This window comes from Callionymus lyra, chromosome 4 (genome assembly GCF_982586985.1).
Source record: "Callionymus lyra chromosome 4, fCalLyr1.hap1.1, whole genome shotgun sequence".
NCBI classification, from domain to species: Eukaryota; Metazoa; Chordata; class Actinopteri; order Syngnathiformes; family Callionymidae; genus Callionymus; species Callionymus lyra.
This window is the reverse complement of record NC_141821.1, coordinates 7,918,436-7,941,451: the sequence shown is the minus strand read 5'-3', so window position 1 is coordinate 7,941,451 and position 23,016 is coordinate 7,918,436. Positions and strand designations below refer to the sequence as shown.

Below are 23,016 nucleotides of genomic sequence, written 5' to 3'. Positions count from 1 at the left end.
CTATATACAATAACCACGCCTTTTTACTTGAGGAAAAAATAAAATAAAATAAATGTTACCTTTCACTTCATGTTTTAGGAGGGAAACGTCTCGGAACATCGCGCTGGGCAGGATCTCGCGAGAGTTGGCGGCCCTCCAATGTTTACAAGCAGTATTTATTACCAGCAGACCCCCCCTCCACCCCACTCCACCCCCCTGTAGTCACTGCTGCACGGCCCGGCTGTGAGCGTGTAGTCGAGGGGGAGGCTTCACCCACACACGGTCGTTGACAGCCGGCTGGAAGCTCCTCAGTTCCGGGTAAACGTCGCCACTCTCGTCTGCGGCTCCACGCCTTTCGCAGCGACACGAATCCTGTCAGGTGTCCGGGTTTGCGTCGCCGAATCCCAGGTAAGACGGCAACGAATAAAAGTACGACCTGACTTGACACTATTTAACCACTTTTACAATCCTTCTCTTCATCATTTATAAACATCCATGCATGCGACGTTTTCTTCTGGGTCACCATTGCGCTGTCACCACACACACACGCACCAGACTCCCGCTAAATATTGGGCATTTTAATTCTATTTTCGTTAGCTCTGGATTGTCGTGGTCGTTTCTCGTCAAGCATCTGTTTCTCTCGTATCTGTGTGGACCGAGTGTGATCTCGGTGTGGTTCTAATAATCGAATCCCTTTTTAATTCGATTGACTGTTCGATGTAATGTTGGATTCGGCGATGGTCGCAGCCCGGAGGAGACGGTTCTGGGGGATCGATGGGAGACTGTGTGTCTGATGTTCGTGTCTTGTTTCGTGACCCATTTGCAACATCTTGTAAACGTACACACGCCAAATATCATGTGATATATATGGTTCATTTTAAATCAAATAAAACATACCTTTGATTGACGTGTCGTTTGGGGCGTCATCTTATTTACATACATTGACATTTACATTTTATTATGTATATTTGACACAACAACGCAGACTTCTAAAATATGCGTTTAATGTGGGTCGGATTTTCCAGTTGAGATGAAAAGGTATGCATGTTCCTTTTGTGATTGGAAATATATTCATAGTTGCTTTTAGTTAAATTGGTCAATAACCACATGCAAACCAAAAAAGAAATGTTCACCTGGTCTTCCTACCTTTGCTCAGTGAGAAAATATAGTACACAAGACTTCTAAAAGTGGATATATATCGAGCGATATTTAATTTTCTGTTCACAATTTAAGGACATTTGTTTTTTCACGTGAGTAGTAATACTATTATTTTATTGTTACCTGTAAAAAGGTTGACATTTTTACATTATATTTTTATTTCCATTGTGTTGTATATGAGAATTCAACTATTCTAATTGGTGAGTTATTCATGTTCAGTCATGTGGCTGTTTGTATTTTTTCATAGCCTCTCTCTCTCTCTCCTCAGTGTCTTAAAGCTTTATAGTGACTATAAATGACTCGTAAATTAATGGTTGAGTTTTTTGTTTTTTTTTGAAGCTCTGTGCTCTCGGATTGACTGACATTTCCAGGGATAAATACATTCTTAATCGAACCACATGCTGTGAATTAGTATTTTCCGTTTGCTGGTCGGTTAATTATGCATTTGTTTTTACTCTTACAGAAGACGTTTTAAAATTGTAATTCTTACGTTAATGTCATGTTACACCTGTAAAGTCCATCCTATGTTGTTTTTTTTTCCTGCAATAAAAGGAATGGAAGTCGAGTTTAGTGTGCGAGACACTTGACTACCTGAGAGTGGATCACATTGCCGTGCTCTACGTCTTGTCCATTGTGTAACAGCGAGTGCTTTTAGTTTTCCTGCATGTATTTTGGTGTGTGGTTGTAACATCGTGATCCTACTCTCCTCCCTCCCTGCTGCTGCTGCTGCTGCTGTTCTTCACTCCGGTCTCGATTTATTGCCTCAGTAAGTCATATCGGTAAATGCAGTCTTGGCAGGGCTCGGTCTGTATCTGCATTCTTGCCGTGGCGACTGCCAAAAGTGAGCTCAATGCAAAAGTTTTATGTGCCTGTCGTTTCTGTGGAAGGGGTCATTTTCTCTAAGTGAGTTCTGACTCTGCATTTTTTTTTTTTTTTTTTAAATCTCCGTGGAAAAGTATAGTGCTACAGTAATGGAGCTTGACAAACGGGACCTGGACGAGGAAACATTGTCTGCCATCTGGGACCAACTCATTTTTCTTAGTGCTGCATTACATCATTAGGTATCTAGAAAGTTCTTTTATGTACTGTATTCAACTTTGAATCATGCTTAAATCCTAAAATTGTGAAAGCCAATGGATGTTTCATTATAGATTCTGGGCTTTCCAATAAAACAAACAATATCTGAGCTTTAAACTTATTTAATTAAAATCAACTGTAATGCAAGCATTCTCTTTATTCTCCCACGAGGACAACCTGTGCTCTGACATTGCTCTGCATGACTAAAATGGATGGATGGACTGAATAGTTCACTTATCAATAAAAGTGATTTATTAATACATCAAGTAAACTATGGTTTAAAGGAATCTAAATGGTATTGCAGAGTCCATCTATCCATTATCTTGTGCTTATTCTTGAAATGAAGAAAATCTGAAAACGGGCATGTCTCTGTCCTTGGCAGGTATGTAGCAATAAATGACTTTATTTAATACATTTAATCCATAACATCAATTCATGAGAATGAAATGTTACCTTTTATTTTTTTTATTTTATTGAGCTTTTTTTGTGATTAAATAAATGTAGAGAATGTATTCTATTTAGTAGTTATTATTAATGAATGGATCCGTTAATTAATAAAAAATATTCATGTGAAACTCTCCTGTGGGTCATTACCCAGCTCTCCACCTAGATCACACTGAAAGTCCCACCATGCATTGCAAAATTAATAATTAGTTTGTGTTACAACGGATTTAATTCAAATTGTATTCCTTTTATTGGAAGTGATCTTTTTCAGAAATGTTATTAAATTCTAAGTGTAAATTCTCTAGTTCTGAATTTTTTTATTTTGGATTCTTGCAAATGTAAGTTGTTTTAAATTGCTCCAGTTGATCAACATCACTCTTGCTCGATGATACGTCTGGCGTGACCATGATGATTTTGCCTCTCAGTGAATATTTATATTTTACCCAGAGTACTTTTGGAGTAAGTCAGGTGTTATCTGCCACAAAGGAGCATAAAATACAGACTTGTTTGATTTATTTATTTTTTTCCTGAAACATTCTTCTCATCGTGGCTTCAACACAAGACGGACATTACAGACGAGCAGTATGGAGGTATTTGGAAGTTTTTAAGCGTCTTTTCGGGGGAAGTTTGTCCACTGGGTTGCTCAGTTGCTTCATTAAAACGCTTGTACATTTTTGTCTAAAGCTAAAGAACTGAACACTAATTTAATCTGACATATTTGATTTTGTTATCAGAAGATGTCCTAAGACAGTTTTTTGAAACGCACAATGATATTAAAGATATCTATAGCATTACTAAATCCAACAGAAGACAACCTGGGAACATCTGGTACCTGCCTTGTATCTTAGCTGCCAATTTAAACAATGATTCATCACCGATCCACCAGCCTTTTTACCGTTTGCCTCCTCCAGTCATTTGGATTATAATGAAATTATCATGGCAGTAGTACGTCATGTTATTATATCATCAGTACAAGTTGAACATTGTATCAGGTTAAGTTAGTTTCTGTGTTTTTGTTTATTTAATAACGTAGCGAGTTAAAACGAGGACGGAAAGGAAACGTCATGTTTAGCTCCTCTAAAATAGACGGGGTGTAAGGACACGATGGAAAGTCAGCGTCTCATCTCAGTGGTTTTATACGGGCAAGATTTCTTCAGCAACACAATGGGAACTTGTTCCCAAACCTTTTTTGGGCAGGAGGTTTCGGTTCAGTTGAGATTGATCCTGCCTTCAGGATGGCACAGTTTTTTTTCAATGCTGCGTCATCAACAAAAGCCACTGCTGTGTAAATGTGACTCTTGCTAAGTGACATCCAGACACAGGCTAAGACATGCAGTCCATCAGTATTCCAAATAGGGTCAATAAACACAGATGGGAGTTTTAAATGAGTGCTAAGTTCTAAAATTAGGGCTGCACGATATTGGATATAAGTGCGATATTCGATATTGGCGTCTTTAATTGCGATATCGATATTAATGCAATATTTGTTTCGATTACTTTTGGGGAGGTCCAGGGATTTAGAGAAGGAAAACAATGCGATATTTCCCTTTCATTTATTTCCGTGCTTCGGTGACGACATGATCGTAGAAAAATATCACTTATAACACTCAGTCTCGCGGGACTTGCATCGGTTTCCAATGAAACTGAGCGACATCAGAGAGGAGCCGCCGCCGCGTCGTGATATCACCAAATCAATAATAAATCCACCTCCTTGTACACACACACATAACACTTTATAAATGACGCTAACAACTTAGCTTGTTAGCATACGGTGAAGACGGACAGGTTTGTTTGGAAGTTCACGATCTTATAAGAAAACAACTGAGACGAGAAGAAAAGTTCTTACAATATGTTGCTTTACTTCACTCGCGTTTGAGTACATCATAAGTCAGTATTTCTTCTGTGTATGTACTGAACAGCGCTAAGTCAGCGCGCTGGTAAGACGCGTCACCATAGCAACAGAGCCTAACAAGCTGCGCCGCACAGTTCACAGACAGACGGAGACGTAAACAACGACAATGAAACTTAGAAGTACAAATTGACAACATTAAAAATGATAAATCACCGCACATGTTATCGATATACATATCGCACGTGCCAATATCGCGATATAGATATTTTTTTTCGTTATGTCGTGCAGCTCTAACTGAAATTGTTCCATTTTTTTGTTACGTATTTCTTTTGCCTTTTTTTAAGTTTAAGATAATTTGATATAAAATTCCCCAACCTTTTTTGCACCAGAAACTAGTTTGAGTTCTTCATTATTTACACTGACCTAAAGATAAAAGCAGCAAAAGTAAATTGGAATGATCTGCAAAAAACAAAAGTCATTTGTATAAAAATCCATCTAACACTGAATCGACAGGAGCACCCGGCTGGTTTCTCTACAACAAGATCATCCTCAGATCATGTTTTCCTAACTCAGGTGAAAATTATTTTTGTTTAAATAAAACATATTTCAGACGATAATAAAGGAATTGTGTGAAGCCTGGCATAAAATAGCTTTCGCATGTGTACTCGTCTCTGCCCCTGGGGTCAGGTACCACTGGCGTCAATATATTTTAAACGCATGTTTAAGAAATGTAATCATTTAAGCTATCATTTATATTGTTGTTGCCGTTATCGGTTTAGTTATTTACCTAAAGTGGTCGGATATGCTTATTTTGTACATCAATCATGGGGATTGTCCCATCAACTGTTCTCAATAGATAATTATACTAATATGTTGTTCTATTTACCTAATTAGATTTTCTCTTACGAATGTTAAAAAATCATCTTTCACTGATCCTGCTTTTTAGATTTTAAGTAACATAAATAAGTAGTGTTCAAATGTTACAATGAGGATGGAATTCACAGTACACGGTTTAGTTTGAATACATGGCTCCTCTAAGACTTGCATACAATATGATTATAGAACAACAAAAAGTATAATAATGTAATTTTCTTCGCCTCTTGTTTATTAATGTTATTTCTGCAAATATGACTTTCCACACAAGTTGATGCAGAATGTGGTGTTGGTGCATCTTCAGGAGGCCTGAGAGCAGAATATTAATAAACCGTCTTTGATCCACTTTATATCTTGTTTGTGTGACTCTCCTTGAGAGACGCGCATGTGTGTGTACTTATGTGCTGTATACGTGGTGTTGAGTGTGAAACCTTAGAATCCCAATTACAAAATGGAAAATGCCGGTGATTCCTCTGCTGCCATTCAAACTGTGATGTAACCGCAGAGGCAAATTCATCCGAACATCTCAACGTTTAATCGACAACAACAAAGTTGTGTTAATTAAGATTTTTCGTGATTGATTTTTTTCTTCGGGCCACTCCAGTCGTCCGATCCTCCCGGCTGGCCTCCCATCAGCCTCGTGAAATCAATCCCCCTGTGAACTTCAGACGGAAATTCCTGGGTCTAAATTGAGAAGTGACACACTTATTTCCCACCCCATCCTAACTCGGTGTCTCCCCGTCTACTTTCCATTGAACCTCCTCCAAATGGAACCTATATGTACTAATATTATTACCTATAAAAAGGTGAGTTTCTTTGCTCATTTTTCAAGACCATGGTTATTTTAGAGCTGCCACCATTACAGTCTTTCTTCCCTGCCTCATGACTGAGGTTATCACAGGCTGACAACCGGAGCAGGAGGTGAGACGGGCTTCAGGCTGGGGGGACACGCCCCATGTGTTCCTCAAGTCCGACACTTGTATGACGCCTTCATTCAGAACAGAAACCAGCACTCAATTCAATGTCTTAGGTAACTATTCCACTGCTAAGAGGTATCAAAGATCCAATCTTTGTGCCTTATTTTAATGTTTTTCCTTATGTACTGTTGCCTCTTAGAAAAATACTTACTTTTTAAAATCTTCTTAGACACTTTGCTATATCACAATGCATCAGTGACTTTGACATAAACCACAAAAAAACCCTTATATAGTTGATTAAAATGCTCTTTGAAATTCCAAATTTTCAGTTTTCACTGCTTGGTGGATCTACTGACTCCTTCAACAAACATCTTAAGACATTTTTATTCGTGCTTTTCCTTGATTTTCTGGAACTCCTGTGTTGTTCTCTGTGTTATCTTGACCTTTTAAGCATATATTTTATTGAGTATTGTTTTGATTGTTTAAGCGCTTTGTGACCCTGGTCTGGAAAAGCGCTCTATAAATAAAGTTACTTACTTACTTACCAAGCGAAACCATTAAATGTTGACTTGAAATCTCAATTCTTGGCAGACATTCAAGAGGATAATTATTTCATAAATTTTCCTTTTTTGGACAATAATGTAGACATGATTAACCTCTTCAAAGTAAAAAAAAAAACAACAACATTATATATATTTTTAGGGAAAAAGGAACCACAAACTTTAAACTTCCTAATCCCAGGTATTGTGAAATTCTAGGCTTTCAGTTTCTTGTTATTTTTGGTCATAAAACATACTTATTACTTATTACAATCGTTAATTGTCTAGATGAGACTGATACAGTATCTCTTCACCGTTGTGTTAGATCCTTAAGTATGAAACGAAAGATGAGCGGTTTTGTCATCAAGTTTTCTATCAATTCCACTGCATCAGTATCCTGTACTTCCTTGCTAACAGCATCTCTCCTCCTCCTTCGCCAACCTTGTCCCTGTTGTTCCCGCCCTGCAGCTGTCACTGCTATTAATAATTGCAGCGTGTACCCCCCTCATGTGGAAACGGCTTTCCTTCTTCCATTCTTGCTTACTTTGGCTTTTTAAAAATGACTATAGAATGAATCCTAATGTGCTCTACAGCCACCCATATATCAAGCAAAGTCAGCACGAGGACGTCTAGTAACTTTAATTTTAGGGGATCCCTTTCATAAAAAAAGAATAGTAAGTGAGGACTTCCCCAAAAGTTCCACGTCATTACATTCATGGAGTCTTTAAGTCATTCAAAAAACACCTTTTAAGGTATAAATAAACAAGCTCTGGACCGTTACTGGTCGATGGTAGACAACAATGTGAACCATTTTTCTTTTGTTTACAAGACATGGCTTTTCTCACGTACACAAATCAAACCGTTGATCCTTCAGTTAACCCTCTGGACAGTGTTCACTTGATGCAATAACATTTAAGAGATTGTCTTAAAGACATAAACCCAAACTTTACTGTATGTTGTATTTCCAAAATACATTTTCCATCAACTACAAAAAACGTTGTTCAGACATGTTTATATCACTTTTGAATGATATATTATTTTATTCTGTGCATTTCTTTCTCTGTTATAAATGCTTAAAAAAATTAATTGATCTTGAATATAAACTTTGTGAGTACAAGAGAATAAAAGGGTGAAAGTTCTCATCTTCCCTGGGTACACTTCTGGATGACAATGTCACAAATTTTTTCATTTTGACTTTATGATAGTCAAAAATGTCATGCTATAAGCAAACAAAATTAAGTTGATTCTTTTACTCAATTTGTATTGTTTGTCTATTTTTAATTAATCTCAAAATCCCAAGAGGTATTTAGACAACATGAAAGCTATAGTGCAATATTGGCGACAAAAAGTGCATTTACATTCCAGAACTTGTTAAAAGATAACCAGTTCACAATACTAACAAACTTCATCGATGGCAAAGGAAACTGTATTTGTGTGTAACGGAAGAATATCAACTAAAATTGAAATTTATTCGATTTCCTTGGTTCATTAATTAATTTATCTTCTTAAACACAACATGAGGGGTGTGTTGGCTGAAACCGACTCGTCTATCATGGATCAAAACCGAAAGACATCCCGACGTTGAAAAGGCAAAAGTTCCAGTTGAGCTTTAAAAGTTGTCAAAGAAGTTTTTCTTTGTTAAGCATTATTGTTTTCAGACCACATGGGACTCTTAATTGTGTATTTTCAGTAGTGATGAAAATACACTTCATGAAGCATTGTCCTGTTTATTAGAACTCAGTAGGGGGCGCCATCAGTTTTGAAATAACAGATTATAGAGCAGAGAGTGACATCTATATGGACTCGGAAAAAAGGTTTCTATGAAGTTGTATCACCAATTGTGAGTCAGACTTGTGTAAACAGTATTTATACATACTCATTTTTTCTTTTTAAATAATCTTCATGTTTCTTTTGGTCACATCCACGTGCTGCTTCTTGCCTCCTCTTTAATCCTCTTTAATACATTGAATCCTATTTTTATCTTCCTTTTATTCTACTGCCTTAAAAGCCTATTTATACGTTCCCTTTCATCTGTCTGCATCATCCTGCGTTTCTTTAAAGCGACTCTATTGTGCCTTGTGGGCAATAGAAGCAGGTCTGTAAGTGCAAATATTTGGCAATTGGGTCGAGCATTAATGCTTTGGCTGTTCGTATTGTCAACGTTAATCAAGTAAAGATTATGAAGCTGTACGTCACATTACACTATGATGGTAGTTTTAGTTAAGTATTATAGTCTTTGCTGATTCAGACTTGAATACACGGAAGCCGAAAGATATATATATATATTTTTTTTATGATTGTGTAGTCAACATATTGGTTGTTAGAACGAGTAGAACCATGTTGTTGTTGACATTACCGTTAGACTTATTGTCCTAGTAGGGATTTTTTTCTACACTTGCTACTGAAGCTTATGGTCTCGGGTACAGTATATTTCTATCACAATTGCGCAATAAAACCACTAGAGGGATCTGTATCTATTCAAACACGTCTAACATAATCCCATTACGACAAATCCCTTCCAGTAGTCAGACAAAACAAATGCTTAATCTTTACTCAATTCAAATAGAGACTAAATTATAGATGACAGAACTGAAAAATCATAGAACTTCTTTTACAGTATTTCTTGGACGATAGCATGCACTTAAAAACCCTTAAATTTTCTCAAGAATCGGCAGTGTCTTATACGGCTTTTTGTATAAATTCTGGTTCTAACTGCTGACCTTGAACCAATTTAAGTTGGTACACGGCCCTCTAAATCTATTAAAATGTTGCTAAGCTACAAAGCCGCAACTCAATTCTCGTAGTATGACTCTGTCTACCGAGTCATACTACGAAACCACACTATATTTATTTTGTGATTTACCAACACTTCAAATGGTACCGTATAAGCAAAGTAAACAATTAAGATACTTGTATCTATTAACAATCATTCATAGAGGCTTGTGAGTCGTCACTCTCAATCAACTCTAAAAATGTATTTGGAACTACAGCTTCCTGTCTGAGCCGCTCGTCACATGACCAGAACACACACGCCTAATTGGTCAACAGCTGCTCGGGGTCACTTGCAAACACATAAATACTGGAGGACAGGAAAACCACCCACATCTTTGCTGTCACGTTTTATACATTAAAATAAAGTGATGTCATCTGAAGGATTTTTTAAAATGTTTTAATTTTTTACGGATCTTGAAACAAAGAGTTTGTGTATATTAATATCATAGTCATGAGGTTTATATTAGTCCTAGCATCAGTATATACAATATGGCAACAAATGTATGGTTTACACGCCTTTGTAACAGTTTTGAGACAAAATTGATTTGATCTCAATTATTAAACGGTTATTAAAGAGGGAATATTTCACATTATGATACAATAATGTCAGCCTAGGCTTTTTGTTTGTTTACAAATCTTAAACAATGCTTGGAGACGGTTGTCTTCCACCTGTCCACTTCTAGGCAGCTATTTTAGTTTTTGCGATGTATGGTTGTCATGGTGGCAGGATTAGCTTGCCCGTGCTGTAAGCTGTACGTGTGCGTGTCATTCTATTTCCAAAGACCTTCCCTCCCTGTTGTAGGAATAGTCTATTTTCGGTGATGTCACCTCTGTCTGTCCCACATGCTGTCAAACAAACATCTTTTAATTTATTTCATCACCTCCGTCTGCTTTCCAGGAAAGTGCTCGTATGTCTCTGTACTTTCATTGTATTTGCCCACAAGTAAGTACTTGTACCTCTGGAATGTATTTCTTTTAGTTAGAATTTTTAAAAGAAAATCACTTCAACTTCTCTAAGTCTTTGTAGACACAATAAAATGTTAAATCTTATTTAATCTTGTAAAAATGAATTTTTGAGATGTTGTATTTTCTTGTTAGAACTTAACATTTACACGTCTTTAAGAATAAAGTAATTAATCAAGTTTCCCCAATATTTTGATTTACAAAATATTCATACATTTTAGTTGATTTGGGTAACGGTTGTGAGAAGAAAAATGTTTAAACAGTATTTTTTGTTTTTAAGTTATTAAATAGTAATATTGCTCAGTTTTCAGAATCAAAACATGATATACAGTATATATATAATATATATATATATATATATATATATAATCGGTGTGTGTGTACTGAAACTTGGCACCGAAGCATGTTTTGATTCAGAATACTGAGCAATATTACTATTTTATGTGTGTGTGTGTGTGTCTTTGATTCCTAAATTGCCACCTGACAAAATAAATGGATAAATGTTTAATAAGTTGTTTTTTATTCCCTTTTCAGTCACATGTTCCACCTATAGGGTTGGGGTAGTGTCCAAATAAATATATTTTGAAATACAAAATACTGCTCTGCCATTAAAGGAGTCCACTCAACCCAAATTCAACCTAAAAAAAGATAATAATGTGATCCAACTATCAATCTTAGTATACTGATTTTTACTTTTGGGTGACATGTTTTTGGCTTTAATCCGTCAGTGTTGTTACAGTCAACCCTCAAGATGTTCTCCAACAACACTGATAATAACTCTCGCAGGTTTTTATGGATTAGCTGGATAATAGATTTCCGACTCTTCCTCAAGTTACTAAGTGTGTGTCGCGTTAATACATCAAACCTCGTGGCATTTATGAGGGTTTAAGTGAAGTCATGGTCACACACCTGTCCAGCCTACTGTCGGCGGGTGCTGAGGGGCTTTAAAAAAGTCTGCTTGCCCGAAGGAAACTCTCTCCCCTTCTGTAGTGGAAACTCGGTAATAGAAATGTCACAAGTCCTAATTATACTGAAAGGCGTGTCCTGAGTTTTCCAGGAGCATGTGCTCCACCGTGTTGACTCTAAATAACGATTCCTTCCACTGGTTGGAAGCCAAGGTTGAATTCCTGAGGAGGAGGTCCTGCCATCTTTATCCATCGCTCAGCCTTGACCACCGAATGGAGCCTCAACTTCCTGCGTAATTGGATCTTAGATTTCTGGATACGCAATTACTCTGACGGTTAATATAGGAAGAAAAAGGCTGTCGGTGCGGTCGGACCATCTTTACCAGACCACGAGTCGATCGCGTCCGTGTCACTCATTAATCAATGGTGAAGTTGCAAGTTGTCGTTATTTTAATGTTTTTTTTGTGTTCACATTTTGAAGCTACACCAATATGTCTTGTTTGTCTTTGATGCATGAAATGTTTTTACACATTAGAACCACTTGATGACTTGAGTGCTACATTATGGATGAAGTTGTTATTCGAGACGTAGAAATACAAATGATCGCTGTTTGCTAATGTTAGTAAAGAATAAATATTCAACCTTTGAGGAGCAACAAAGAAAGGCTGCAGTTCATCAAGTCTTCAACCCAGATACAAGGCCGTGAGGCATTTGTTGCTCGGCTGCAATAAAAAAATGATAGTTACTATTCATTATTTCTGTCTAACAAGGTGTTTTATGAAAAAAAGAAAATGTTTTCTCTAAAGTAGCAGAAGTCTTTGACTTGTGACACTTCAAGACGCTCGTTTAAGTCAAATTTCACATTTTTACGAAAATAATATAGACCTGTAAACTAGTTTAAATGAGTGAAATACACTTTGTTCCTACAGTTTTTGTGACATGTGTCAAACTCTAGATCCCGCCCGGTAAAGTCATTTTATGCCAAATGCTCAAAATCTAAAGTAGTAGTAGTATTTTAAAGGTAGTAAATAATATTTATGGTGACTTATAAAGATACCAGTGTTATGGAATGAGATTAACTCATCTTGTCACTTAAATAATGTGTTATAACTAGTTTACATATTGTGCAGAATTTACAGACAACACGACTTTTGCTTTTATTTTCATTTGCTGGGGTCGACTGTATCCCCTTGTCCTCAGTCATCACAGGGAAATAGGAACTCAACATTTAAATGTAGATTTTTGTGCAATAAACGCATCTTTTAAGGACTTCCGGACACACGGGCAGCAAAATGCTTCAGAAGTGGTTCTGCCAAGTTCACCTGTGCTGTAGAGCAGCAGGACGCTGCTGTTGTCTTTGTGTTGTATTGAATATTTCATGAGTCTGTTCTGGAAAGACTCAGCCCACCTTCACGTCTCTGAGCACTGCTGTGTCCCCAGACGTCCAACAATGATTCATCCTGCACTCCAGAAATCTCTAGTCTTGATGAAAAATACATTAACTTCTTGAGTTGTCTGAGCATTATTTTGTGTAGTCGTTGGAAGGATCTTGGGTTCATATATCGTTTGCTGCTTTTCAAATCCTGTAACATATTGTACAGCAACATGAGGGCCCGATGTGTCCTCAGAGATCATGAGATTAGAGCCTCCATTTTTTATGAGAATCCCATGGATAGATATAACCTTATTCAAGAGACAATTCCTTTAGGAAAATTGAGCCTTTGGGGTCCTTGATGGTCCGATGAAGCTTCATGAAGCATTGTCTTGTTTTTTTAAAAGTCAGTAGGGGGCGCCCTCCGTTTTAATGAAGTCACCTTTCAAATTGTTGGCTGTTCAAGGTGATGTAAAATAGAACAGAGAGTAATATTCTTCACTAGCTTACATTGTAAAATGGACTGGTGACTTGCTTAAATATTTCATTGTTATTTTGCAAAAATAAATCAATTATTTGTTTATCTTAAATTTTGTACAAAAAAAATTCTACAGACCTTTCTTTGCACATTATTAAATGTTGACAATTTAGAATGAATCTCCTATTAATTACAGAAAGAAAGTATAAGATATTGCCCTTATTGGTAAAAACAAATAATACCTCAATAACGGGAACCAATACTGGGGGTTTAAAGGTTAATTTTTTTGATCGTGTGATTTTTATTTTGTTCTTTTTAATAATCTGCAGTGATTTTTTTTTTTTGTTATAAAGTTGACAAATGTCGATGGAATAAGAGTTTTAGAGCTCCGAATTTTACAATTTCAATTCTTCAATAACAAATGAATCCTTTTTAAAGACTTTATTATAAAGAAGGATTTTTTTTTCTTTTCGATTTGGTCTGTGAGATCCTACAGACATTAAGACACTGGTCGTGTTCATTGGCTGTGTTATTCGCCTCCAGTTCCATAAACTGTACAAACACTGATGCGATTTGACTTGGGCTGGAATGAAGACGGTGGAATGTTCGGACTCGCTATCGGCTGAACGCGGCAAGATTTCTCAAGTGTGTCAGGAGCTGCCAGTGTTTGTTTTCAAGCATCATTTCATTAAACTGAAAGACTAGGGGCGTCGCCTCGCTATCATAATTAAATCAGAAAACCTTATAACCAAAGGACTCTGAAGAAAGGGGGAGAAAACAAGAGGGTAAATTCAGGTGAATTATCAGTCTTACAATGAAAAAAGGTCTATATTATGTTAATTGTTCTTATTTAATATGTATTAAATATGGTATAAATCTCACCGTAATTACTATTTTATTTTTATAAGGGTCTTCTCCCCCTTACAATTTTCCCTCCAACCTAAAACCTCAGCAGTGTCCATACTGACTTTAAAGACATTTCGTTGATCCGTTTGTGAGACTATAATACATGAAGATCAGACGGAAACCCACACATTCCATTTTAAATGTATAGTCGGATGAAATATGGTTCAGGAGTGAGTCTGTAGTGTTTGGTTTCAAAGTCCTAACATATTGCAGCCCAACTGTTTATTCACGCATCATAAACCATCCGTTCCTGTCAACGAGGAAAGATGATTGAATGGGAGTGTAAAGAGAAGCTCGTTGAAAACTTGACTGACATGGAACTGTGTGTTAATCCATCTTCCCTTCCTATTTGCATTCACTTTATTCACATCCATCACTTTGGTGACACATTGTAAAACATGTCTTTGAGGTCAGATGCAAATGTTGTTGTTGCTGTAGTTCCACAGGTTGAAACATAATACCATTTTTCTTTCTCTCCGTCTGTATAAAATTCTTAAGTCTACCATCACAACCCTTCTCTCCCCTTGTGTCGTTCCTCTTATCCAATTATCCATCTTTCAATCTGCTCGCCATCACTGACCTCTAAGCTAATCGTGTTATTCTTTCTTTTTTAGAACCAAGGGAAAGGAACTTGACAAGAAGACTCCCTTGTGTCCGTCTGCACCATGCAGTCCCCATTCCTTGTTGTCCTCTCCCCAGCCCTTGTGGTTTTGCTCCTTATTCCCACCTGCTCGTCTCAAAGCGAACCGGATGTGGTCGTCCACACACGCTCCGGCAGAGTCCGTGGAACCCGCCTGCCCCTGCTGGACAAAAGCTATGTCACTGCATTTTTGGGCATTCCATTTGCAGAGCCGCCGTTAGGGAAGAGGCGGTTCCGACCAGCGGTTCCCAAGCGACCCTGGACCGGCGTGCACGAGGCCAACAGCTACCCTGATGCGTGCTACCAATATGTGGATACGACTTACCCCGGTTTTCAGGGCAGCGAGATGTGGAACCCGAACAGAGAGATGAGTGAAGATTGCCTGTACCTCAACGTCTGGGTGCCTTCCTCGCCAAAGCCACACAACCTAACAGTCATGGTGTGGATCTATGGGGGAGGTATGGTGTCTTTTATTTCAGGATAAAATGTATCTCTTTAGGGTTTGTGAAAACAGAATTTAAGTGTTTTCGTGTGTGTGGGTCATCTCCTCTAGGTTTCTATAGTGGTTCTTCATCACTGGATGTTTACGATGGTCGTTACCTAGCTTTCACCGAGACAGTCATTGTGGTGTCCATGAACTATCGGGTGGGTGCGTTCGGGTTTCTAGCCCTGCCTGGCTCTTCTGAGGCACCAGGCAACGTGGGGCTGCTTGACCAAAGGATGGCCCTGCAATGGGTCCAAGACAACATTCACCTATTTGGTGGAAATCCCAAACAGGTAAGAGTGTTTTTACAAATCATTTTACACTTTTTATTGAAACACCCTATTCCGGACTCTGTTTTATCCTCTTGGATTTAACGTCTCTGCATCTTTCAAACAGGTCACAATCTTTGGCGAGAGTGCTGGTGGCGCATCAGTTGGTTACCATCTCTTGTATCCGGATAGCAGGCCACTTTTCACCAGGGCCATCCTTCAGAGTGGTGTCCCCAACAGCCCCTGGGCGTCAGTCAGCCCGGTAGAAGCCCGTAAAAGAGCTACATTGCTAGGAAGTTTGGTCAGCTGTAGCGGTGGAAACGATACAGAGCTGGTCGACTGTCTTCGTGGTAAGACTCCAAAAGAGCTCATCGACCATGAGTGGCAGGTAATCACGATGCTTTGGCACATTTTAAATCATTTTGTGTAATCTCACCGTGATCCCTGCTAATTGTTGAAAGCATGGACGTCGGACTTCATTCCCCTTCGTTAACATAATTTGAACCTCAATCAAAAGTCTTGTTGCTTTGCTGTCAGAAGTCTTTCCTCCTTGAGAACTGGAAAGTGTTTTTCGACAAGTTATTTTTAACTGGAACCTCGGCTTACGTTTTATATTAGTTATGACTTTGGCTTCTCGTCTTTGCCCCGAACAGGTTCTCCCTTGGTCGGCCCTCTTTCGGTTCTCCTTTGTTCCTGTTGTGGACGGTGAGATCCTGCCCGACACCCCTGAAGCCATGCTCAGTTCAGGCAACTTTAAAGATACTCAGATCCTCCTTGGTGTGAACCAGGATGAAGGCTCGTACTTCCTTCTTTATGGCGCGCCTGGCTTCAGTAAGGACAACGACAGCCTGATCTCCAGAGAGGACTTCCTTGAAGGTACTTTCCAGAGAACTTTTTTTTACCTGGAACAAACTAAAATGGCTTTGTTAAATTCCAAATGGTTTTGTTTTCAGGAGTAAAACTGAGTGTGCCTCATGCCAACGACATCGGTCTTGAGGCTGTTGTGCTGCAGTACACAGACTGGATGGACGAGAACAATGGGGCCAAGAATCGCGATGCCTTGGATGACATTCTCGGAGACCATAACGTCATTTGTCCTTTGGCCTACTTCGCTCGCGCATACGCCCAACAGTCTGCCCTCAAGGCCAACATGGGAGGCAGTCCTGGACTGATGAACATGGGCGGCAACACACAAGGTCTGTTGCAAACTGGACCATAACCATATATCAAATTGCTAATTCTTGGTACCACCCATCAAGGCGGCGTCTACCTGTACCTGTTTGATCACCGGGCATCTAACTTGGCCTGGCCGGAGTGGATGGGTGTGATCCATGGTTATGAGATTGAGTTTGTGTTTGGCCTCCCACTGGAGAAGAGGTTCAACTACACCCAGGATGAGGAGAAATTGAGCAGACGCATGATGAGATACTGGGCCAATTTTGCACGAACTGGGTGAGATTTATGGGAACTCATTCAAAGGTTCCTTTAACAAACCATAACCTACAAAAAGGGTTAAACTGTTAAACTGTTCTTGAGGCCCATTCTTAGAGTAACGGGCCTCAATTAAAACTAGTTTATTCAATTGGATGCCACCAAATAACTGAAATTGAACATCATCTCTCCTCCGCAGAAATCCTAATGGGAACCATGACTCTATGTCGGACAGCAGGAGGCGCTGGCCAGTCTTCACCGTCAGTGAGCAGAAACATGTTGGACTCAATATTGAACCCTTGAAGGTCCATCGAGGTCTCAGGAACCAGATGTGTGCTTTCTGGAACCGCTTCCTTCCTCGTCTGCTCAACATGACTGGTAATCCAACAAAAATATAATTTCTAATACAGCAGGGTTCATATAAGTGACCCGTTTCCACTGGGCCTACTTTTGTCGACTAGAGTCTACCCAGTTTGTGTTGGGTTTCCACCAGCATGGTTCTTCGAAGCAGACACGTTTTTTTCTTAGCCCTAGAATTTGAATGTTGACTGACTGCCAGCCAAGAATTAGAAAGTCACGTCAATGAAGAGTCATCATTGAATTCCGACACATGAAACAAATGCACTTTTCTTTTTTTTTAACGCTGTGAGAAAAATTGTATGCGAGTCTGCGTAGTTTTTCTATGGATGAGGTCCAGGCCTTTTTTCTAGTACACCATTGCCTAAAAGTTTGCAATGCTTAGTAATGACCGTTTGCCACAAGTAGGTAGCAGGGCCAGTGGAAACACAATAAAGTACTGTTGAGTGAGTCCAGTAGGAGTGGACGAAAGCACAAAAAGACGATTTCTTGGAATGTATTTTGCTGGTGTGGAGTTGGATGCTTTTCTCTTCCTCTCGAAACAAATGAAAAAAGGAAGATGGAGGTCATGATGCAGACGCATCACTGACGTGTTGTTGTTAGCTTAGCATTACTAGCGTTGTTTGTCTACTTTGTTAAATCTTCAAACAAGCTGATTGTTGTTGCAGTTATGTTATTTGGACTGAAATATACTAACTACTATTTATCTATGAAGGGTGACCTAAGCATTGTTTTACCGCACATGTCCTGTTTTTGGTAGCTGTCCGGGGGGGGGGGAGTTTCAGTACCTCAAGTTAGTGCAGCGTGTGCTTTATCTCACCTTTAGCTTTATCCCAAACTCAACGTTGTTATTATACTAGGTTATTATAAAGGCCAGATTGTGTTGCAGCAGCCTTGCGCTCTCCAGGCTTCTCTCTTCCTTTGGTAAAAGGCATCTACTCGAGCTACACCACTTATGTACCCACGATTTAACGGAAAATTATAATGTATTTTGCTTCCTAGGGTCGATTTTTAAAGCCTATACAGAACTATTACAGACTGTCATATTGTGGAGGAGATGTAATTTTTTTGGTGATAATTCTGCCATAATACGGTAAGATAAGTGAATTAATTGTTTAATATCGCTACTTTTTTTTCTCTGTTAAGCCTGGTCAAGTGTCTTTTTGGAGATCCTCCAAAAATGATAGATTGAACTGAGTTAGACACGCATTAAAAACTCTAGAAACCTTTTTCATAGATTCAGAATATGGTCTCCCTAGTTTACTTATCTAGCCGTCATGAACCAGTCAATGTTTGTCTAAACAAGAAGGATCTGTCTAACCTGCAGGATACAAAACTCTCCAGCGAGAATTCTGAGCCGCTCTAGTAGAAGAACTCACATTTCTCCGATCCTTAAAACTCTTCACTGGCTTCCAGTTTCTTTCAGGATCAACTTTAAAATTCTGGTTCTTACTTTCAGATCTATTCATGGTCAGACCTTCCATCAGTGATCTGATCCAGCCTTACACCCCAGCTCGGGCTCTGAGGTCTGTGGATCAGAATCTACTGATGGTTCCTGAACACGGTTCAGGACCAGAGGAGAGAAATCCTTCCAGACTGTTGCTCCTAAGCTTTGGAACCATCTCTGTGTTTGATGATCTACTGACTCCTTCAAGAAACATCTTAAGACATTTTTATTTGTTCAGGCTTTTCCTTGATTTGCTGGAACTCGTGTGTTGTTCTCAGTTTTATCTTGACCTTTAAAGTATATATTTTAGTGAGTACTGTTTTGATTGTTTAAGCGCTTTGTGACCCTGGTTCTGGAAAAGCGCTATATAAATACAAATTACTTACTTACTTACTAATGTCGACTCCTGGCTACCATTGGCTAATGTGCTTGTTTTGGCTCATCTTCCAAGTTATTATTGTGTTACTCGTCTAGTTTCCACGATCACTTACACTTTTTTTTTACCTTCTCTGTGTCCACAGACAACATCGACGAGGCGGAGCGTCAGTGGAAGGTGGAGTTCCACCGCTGGTCCTCCTACATGATGCACTGGAAGAGCCAGTTCGACCACTACAGCAAGCAGGAGCGCTGCAGCGACCTCTGAGCGTCCAGACACCGGCGAGTGACGGGGGAGGAAGGGGGAGGACGAGAGAGAGAGAGAGAGAGAGAGAGAGAGAGAGCACACATTTCCTCCATAGCCTTTCATCCTCTTTTTATTTAAGTCATGCCTCCACCAGGATTCTCTTATTTATACTATTTATATAATTTATATGTGTGTGTTCCTCAGAGCTGTGGAGGAAGTCTGTCATCTGTGAGGAGGATATTGAAAAAGATTTGTCGTTACCTCGAGTGTGTGTGTGTGTGTTTGCGGCCTCACCAGTCACATGCTTTTCAGTTGTTTTTTTATTTATTCCTAATTTTCCACATATCAGGGTATTTTTTCTGTCGTGACAACTATTCCTGCTGTCAATCACACGGTACCTCAGCTGGTGTTTTTTTTTCGTACGTCGCTTCATGGTTTCTGTTGGCGAGGGTCGACCTCGTCTCGCGCCGCATCTCATCGGAATGTGGTTTGGTTTGTCGGAATATTGTTCGAAAGGCTTGATTCTCAAGGTCGTCCTGTTGCATATCGTCGTCGGTCGACTCGTGGAAAGATGAGAAGTCGGAGTCATGTAAGAATATAATATGAGCCTATATTGATTTTCGCCGGGTCGGCCGTGCATTAATCTCACAGACGTTTTGCTTCGACACATGTTTGTTTATCTATTTTTATATCCCGTGTTTGTCCTGCTTCGTTCTATGATTTGTTTTTCTAGTTTTCCCATCACCTCATTATGATGCTAACATCCCAAAGTTATTCACCAAAAATCACTTTTATGTTTGGTCAAAAACCATGGTCCATTTCAAACTAGTCTGTCACTGAAGAATCCACCTTAAGATGTCGCTCTGGTTGTCGTACGCGTCCGATTCTTCGTCTCCTTCTCGTCTTCTTCCTCAATTATCTCTCCCGTCTTCTCTCTCTCCTCGTTTGTCAATCCTCCGTCCTTCACCTCTCGCATCTTTTCCACTCCCTTCGTCCCGTCGGCCCTCGTTTCCGCCTTCTCGTCTTCCTCCTCTTTAATCTTCCTCTCCTCTCTGGCTGTCAACCCTATCGGTAATCAGCATCCAGCCTCCCTCCTGTCCTCCATCCTGCCCTCCTCCTCCTCCTCCTCCTCCTCCTTTCTTTCTGTCTCCCTCTCGCTCTTATGACAGACCTCTTTCTACCTCTAAGTTTTCTTCCTTCGCTCCATCAACAACTTTTCCCCCTCTCTGCTCACCCCCCTCGTTTCTAAGTTACTCCCCCCTCCATTCCTCCCTCCATTCCTCCCTCATCCCTCCCCCACCTCCTCCCATCTCCCTCCGTCCTCCTGCATTCTCGTTAGTCTAATGGAGGACGAGTAATTCACTCAGCAGCGTGGGTAATGTGACAGAGCACTGGCTCAGCCTCTGGCCTGGATGGATGGATGGATGGATGGATGGATGGATGGATGGTCAGGCACAGAGGGGTTTAAAGGTGAATGATCGTATATACCGACAAATAAAATTGCAAATATACATTTAAAAACATTTGCAATCAACCGGGTAAAAAAAAAGAAGAGAGAAAAAAGGTAGAATTAAATTTACTTTCTTTAATCTCAATAACTGTTTTCGAGGTGGCGCTCTCGGTTTTAAAAAGTGATGTGAGGTTTAAAATATAACGGATGTTCAAATCAACAGATTAGAGAGCAGAGAGCGACATCTGGTGGACTCTGGAAAATAAGGCTTCAAGAAGCTTCATTGAGACGGCAACCTATAAGAAAGGTTATTTCCTTTTTATTTTTTTTTACATTTATCTTCTATTAAAACTGTTCCAGTCCTTAGTCAGGTTTTTTTCAGCCGTGAGAGATGAAGGTCGATCACCTGTTAAATTCTTCCCAGAATCAATTCTGGAGAAAAATGGAGACGTTGACTTGTAACTAGATGCGTCTCCGAGATGGTGCCGACGTGCTCGGTTTTAACAAGACCAAAAAAAAATGAAGGTAGATTTTGTTGGTTGATTAATTATTTGAAAATAATGACTTAAAAATATAGTGACGACACTGATCCACACATCACTAAAACCATGTACTGTCGTGATACTAACACGTTCAACTCGATACTTGCAGAACCACGTGTAGAATATTTAAAATGTAAAACTGCGAAAAGAAGCTGGAACTAATGGTGGTGTCGATACTTTTGACAGCCCGGGACGGAACATGACTCGGACAAATGTGTTCCCGTGTTATTATTAAAATGTAAGAATCTTAAATGGTCGAAGTACTGCGTCAAAAGGTTCAGCTCTGGTATCAGTTAAAACCTACACAGATTTACAGTAAGGGGGTTTGTATTGGGGCACCGATGATTGCTTGTTCTACCAGTTGATGCGGTCTGATGACATCAAGGGTCAATGACCTTTAGCACTCTTGTCATCGATGCTCTACTGAACGTGAAGGTTTGTGGGTGGAGGAGGCTCCGGCTCAGGACGCAGGATTTAACTAGACCAGGATATAGACCAGGGAATCCAGCATCTCAAGCTGCGCTAGTAGAACGCTTGTGCGACGATAAGACTTGTTGAAAAAGTATACATTTCAGTTCAGCTCCAGGCGGCAGGTTCTGTGCTCGTCTTCTATCGTCCGTCCAAGGTCAAAGTAACTTCTTCTCGTGTAATATCTGTTTATCTTCCGTCCGACCTCTTCGTAGTTTGACTCTGTTAGATTTCCACTCTGGCAGGGGAATGTCAACGGCATCATGTTTGTTTGTTTGAATTCATATTTGTGTTCAACATGACATCGAGATACATTCTGGATGAATGCATGAGTGACCCCTCCTGGTGACCTCTCCTTCAGTGGGGACCCCCCCCCCCTCCCGAAGACTGTCCAATCAGATCCTTGTGCATGTCCCAAAGTCCCACCCCCCTCAAACTCAGACTGTTACTTTCTGTAAGATTTGTACTTTTGAACAAAACTATTATCAAAGTCAGTATTATATCTTCAATGTTAGGTATGTGTGATGTTAGCAATAACGTAAATACATCCGTAAAGGAATATATTTGATATTTAAATGCAGTGAGGGATAAAAAAAACAAAGCTATGTGATAAAGCAATGAGAATGGATAGAGGTTGTGTTTTAAAAGCAATATTCTATATATATAGATATATATATAACCTTAAAAAATGAGTGCCATGAAAGTGTTTTTAATTTCTTGTTCTCTGATCTTTTACTGTCCAGTCCTCTGACCCATGGTTGTTTTTTCTGACCACTCGTACTGTGCGTGTTGAAGGCTTCCGTCGCTTACCAGTATGTCTCTCTGTATCATGAATGCTGACTTGGTTCAAGCTAAAGCAACAGAAATAAAGACCCCCTGCTGCTTCTGTCCTAATCCGTTTCTTCTTCATTTTCCTCCACGAGATTTATTCATCAAGAATTTCCTTTGGTAATAAATATCTTTACTAGCTTTAAGACTCCATTTAAAAAAAACTATTGTCTCAAAATAAATCCAACTCACACATCCTTTGAAGGTCATTTGATTTCTTATTAATATCTGGAGCTAAAAAAA

The 23,016-nt window shown here is 39.3% G+C and overlaps 1 protein-coding gene across 1 annotated transcript; it reads left to right on the top strand.

The window, feature by feature from the left end:
• Positions 1-176: 176 nt before the first annotated feature.
• Positions 177-22,839, top strand: ache (acetylcholinesterase (Yt blood group)). Its single transcript, XM_087788616.1, has 9 exons — positions 177-387; positions 14,850-15,333; positions 15,429-15,652; positions 15,756-16,016; positions 16,282-16,504; positions 16,582-16,824; positions 16,888-17,080; positions 17,259-17,437; positions 19,385-22,839. Exons 2-9 carry the CDS (start codon positions 14,901-14,903, stop codon positions 19,504-19,506), a joined length of 1,878 nt encoding a protein of 625 aa, XP_087644742.1. The 5' UTR covers positions 177-387; positions 14,850-14,900; the 3' UTR covers positions 19,507-22,839.
• Positions 22,840-23,016: the final 177 nt, after the last annotated feature.

Coding starts and splice junctions, on each gene's coding strand:
- ache (XM_087788616.1), top strand. CDS start 14,901: ATGCAGTCCCCATTCCTTGTTGTCCTCTCCCCAGCCCTTGTGGTTTTG. Junction 15,334..15,428: donor GGTGTGGATCTATGGGGGAG/GTATGGTGTCTT, acceptor CATCTCCTCTAG/GTTTCTATAGTGGTTCTTCA. Junction 16,017..16,281: donor TCATCGACCATGAGTGGCAG/GTAATCACGATG, acceptor TGCCCCGAACAG/GTTCTCCCTTGGTCGGCCCT.